We start from the raw sequence: 2,500 nt of genomic DNA on the forward strand, positions 1-2,500 counted from the left end.
ACTGTGACCAGTATGACAAAGCCGATCTGTGTAGCATGTTCACACTAACTTTCTTTTTTCTTTCTTTTTAAAAAAATAAAGCTCTGACTTGTATTATGAGTCTGTGGTCTGGGAGAGAGTCTGTAACTCTGTCTGCAAAATACAGTCAATAATGTTAATGTTGGGCAATTAATTATATAGTTACTTCTTCAAAAAAGTAACTGAGTTTTGCAAACAACAAAGTTTTTGCAGCTGTTTACCTAAAAATGCAGCCAAGGCGTTTTTTAAATAAACATTTCAAACTATTTACAGAACAATCAGCTGTTCTGCATCAAATCTGATGCCACACAAATTATTTGTGCCGCTCCAAAAATAATTTCTGTCCACTACGAGATGAAGGAGAACAACAGCCTGATACCTGCAGGCCTGACAGCAGCAGATGTATCACTGCTGTAACACCTGTAACACTCAGCAGTCGCCTCATTGTTCTGACACACACAACAAAACTATTGACTACACTACACACTAACTACACACTAACTACACACTAACTACACAAGATTTGTGCTAAACGTCTCAAATCTCTCACATCTCAAACACGCCGTCACTCCTAAAACTTCCCCCTCCCTAAACAACTAAATGCCATGTTGCCATATCATGTTTTGATTGGTCCACATGGTACATTTTTCCACCAATAGGAAAGGCTGGGGGGAGGTTTGTCTTTGCTCACAGGCTTTCGAGCGTTTTCCTTATAAAACGCCGTTTTTACCGTTTCTTCCTGCAGTAAATATAAACAACGACAGTATTCAGGAAGAAAACCAAACATTGCAGATATTTTATCATAACTCTGGTTTTACGTGGCCGATCAACACGATTTAAAAACTGGTATAAAGTCCACACTTTTTCCGTCAGTTGTTCCGTCTGTCCTGCTCACATCTCCAATGGTTGTACACGTTGTCATTAACGTGGCTTCACTCCACATCAACCGCTTTGCTAAAACTCCGGTGTCGCACATAAGGACGCTGTCATAGCCTGTCAGCGACATTGATTAGCTGCGTATATACGAATGTGAATCACATCATTGGCTGGAGCAGCCAGTCGCCGGTCACTTACTGACTTACACTGTAAAACAGAATCAATTGTTAACGTATTTATTTTCATTGCAATTCAGGTTAGATTTTTTTTTGTGTGCAATGCAGATTTTCTGTGTGCGGGCACCGTGACAGCGGTGTGTGATTGCGCGCGCGTGCAGCTTAGAGGGAACATTGCTCTCAAGTGTGCGTGCACTGTCTTGGGAACTAGGAGTCTCACACACCAGTCACAAAATTGTTTTTTTATGTTTCGATCAGGCTGACAGGAAACGAGTAATGACGTCTTCCTGTAGGCGGAGCTTACAGACAAGGCTCGACCTGCCTGGGTTTTAGGCTGTTCTGTGCGACTCAGAGCTCTGAACTCACCTCTGGCTGATCCTGAAGAGTTGTTACTTAAAGTGCTGCCACTGAAACAAACACAGTGAAAATGATGAATCATGTCAGGCCTGGGCCTTCACATAAAAACTGATTTTTAACAAACATATCATGGATCCTGGGGTACGCTCGAACACGCAAAAACTCCTTTTCCTAACCCATCCTCCTTGACCTCGATACAGGTGAAGGAAAGGTGCACTCGTGCGGTAGAGCAAGGCCGACCATCATGCTTTAATGCAAAAACATCCAGATGATCAGATGGTCTGTAGCTATGAATTGTGGGATGCTTTCATGAAGAACGTGTCTCCTCCGCTAAAGGAGGTGCAGACTTCAGACCGCTCGGACCGAGTCGCAAACCTTCCTAAATGAAACTGAGTATTGGAACGTACCCCGGTCCAAATACTGGTGCATCACGGTGACTAACCTGTTCCTCTCGCAGTTCCTCTCAGGTGTCTGTCTGGGTGGAGTGGGAGGAGCCGACTGCTGGCTGCAATAATTCCTCTTCCCACCGGGGGCAGCAGAGCTGTGTAACGTGCCCCAATATATCTCATTGGAGACCATCTCTAGGCCTCCTCCTCGGGGAGAACCGGAGGGGGAGGATCCAGAGAGCCTGCTGTTGTCATGACTACCCGTGCAGGAAATGAAGGACGGCGCCTGCAAATGCTCTGTGGGAACAGGGGAAGAAGAAGAAGCGCGAGGAGTCCCCTGCATCGAGGCGGGGGGGACGATGCGGTTCAGCCTCGGGGGAACCGGCGGTAACCCTCCAGTGTCTGACAGAGACCTGCTGCGGCCGTTCCCAGTTCTCTCCCCATGGCTCGACCTTCGGCTTGGTGACGGCGCCTTGTCACTGAGGTCAGAGGTCAAAGCACTGTCTGCTGTGGGCATGTCCGCTGAGCTCAGACTTTCCAGCACAGTGAGGCAGATGGACTCCTGGGAAAGCCTCCTGGGTAGGGGTGGAGCAGGGTCGGGTGTTGGGGTGAACTGGATGGGCGCGGTCCTGCGGCGATTGAAGACAGTTCTCGGTTTGGGGACCGGCTTCACTGTTGGCCTGCCGC

The 2,500-nt window shown here is 47.6% G+C and overlaps 1 protein-coding gene across 3 annotated transcripts in view; it reads right to left on the reverse strand.

The window, feature by feature from the left end:
- The window catches only part of arap3 (ArfGAP with RhoGAP domain, ankyrin repeat and PH domain 3), a 32,980-nt gene that overhangs the window by 19,431 nt on the left and 11,049 nt on the right, over positions 1-2,500 (reverse strand). For all 3 annotated transcript variants that reach the window (XM_084939478.1, XM_084939486.1, XM_084939470.1), the window contains exons 3-4: positions 1,870-2,500; positions 1,437-1,477 (exon numbers count right to left, since the gene is read on the reverse strand). The exon at positions 1,870-2,500 is cut by the window's right edge and continues 299 nt beyond it. In XM_084939478.1, the coding sequence (XP_084795604.1) occupies positions 1,437-1,477; positions 1,870-2,500 (672 nt within the window). The remainder of the gene's footprint in view (positions 1-1,436; positions 1,478-1,869) is intronic.

This window comes from Perissodus microlepis, chromosome 2 (genome assembly GCF_051167445.1).
Source record: "Perissodus microlepis isolate ML-2025 ecotype Zambia chromosome 2, ASM5116744v1, whole genome shotgun sequence".
Taxonomy (NCBI): domain Eukaryota; kingdom Metazoa; phylum Chordata; class Actinopteri; order Cichliformes; family Cichlidae; genus Perissodus; species Perissodus microlepis.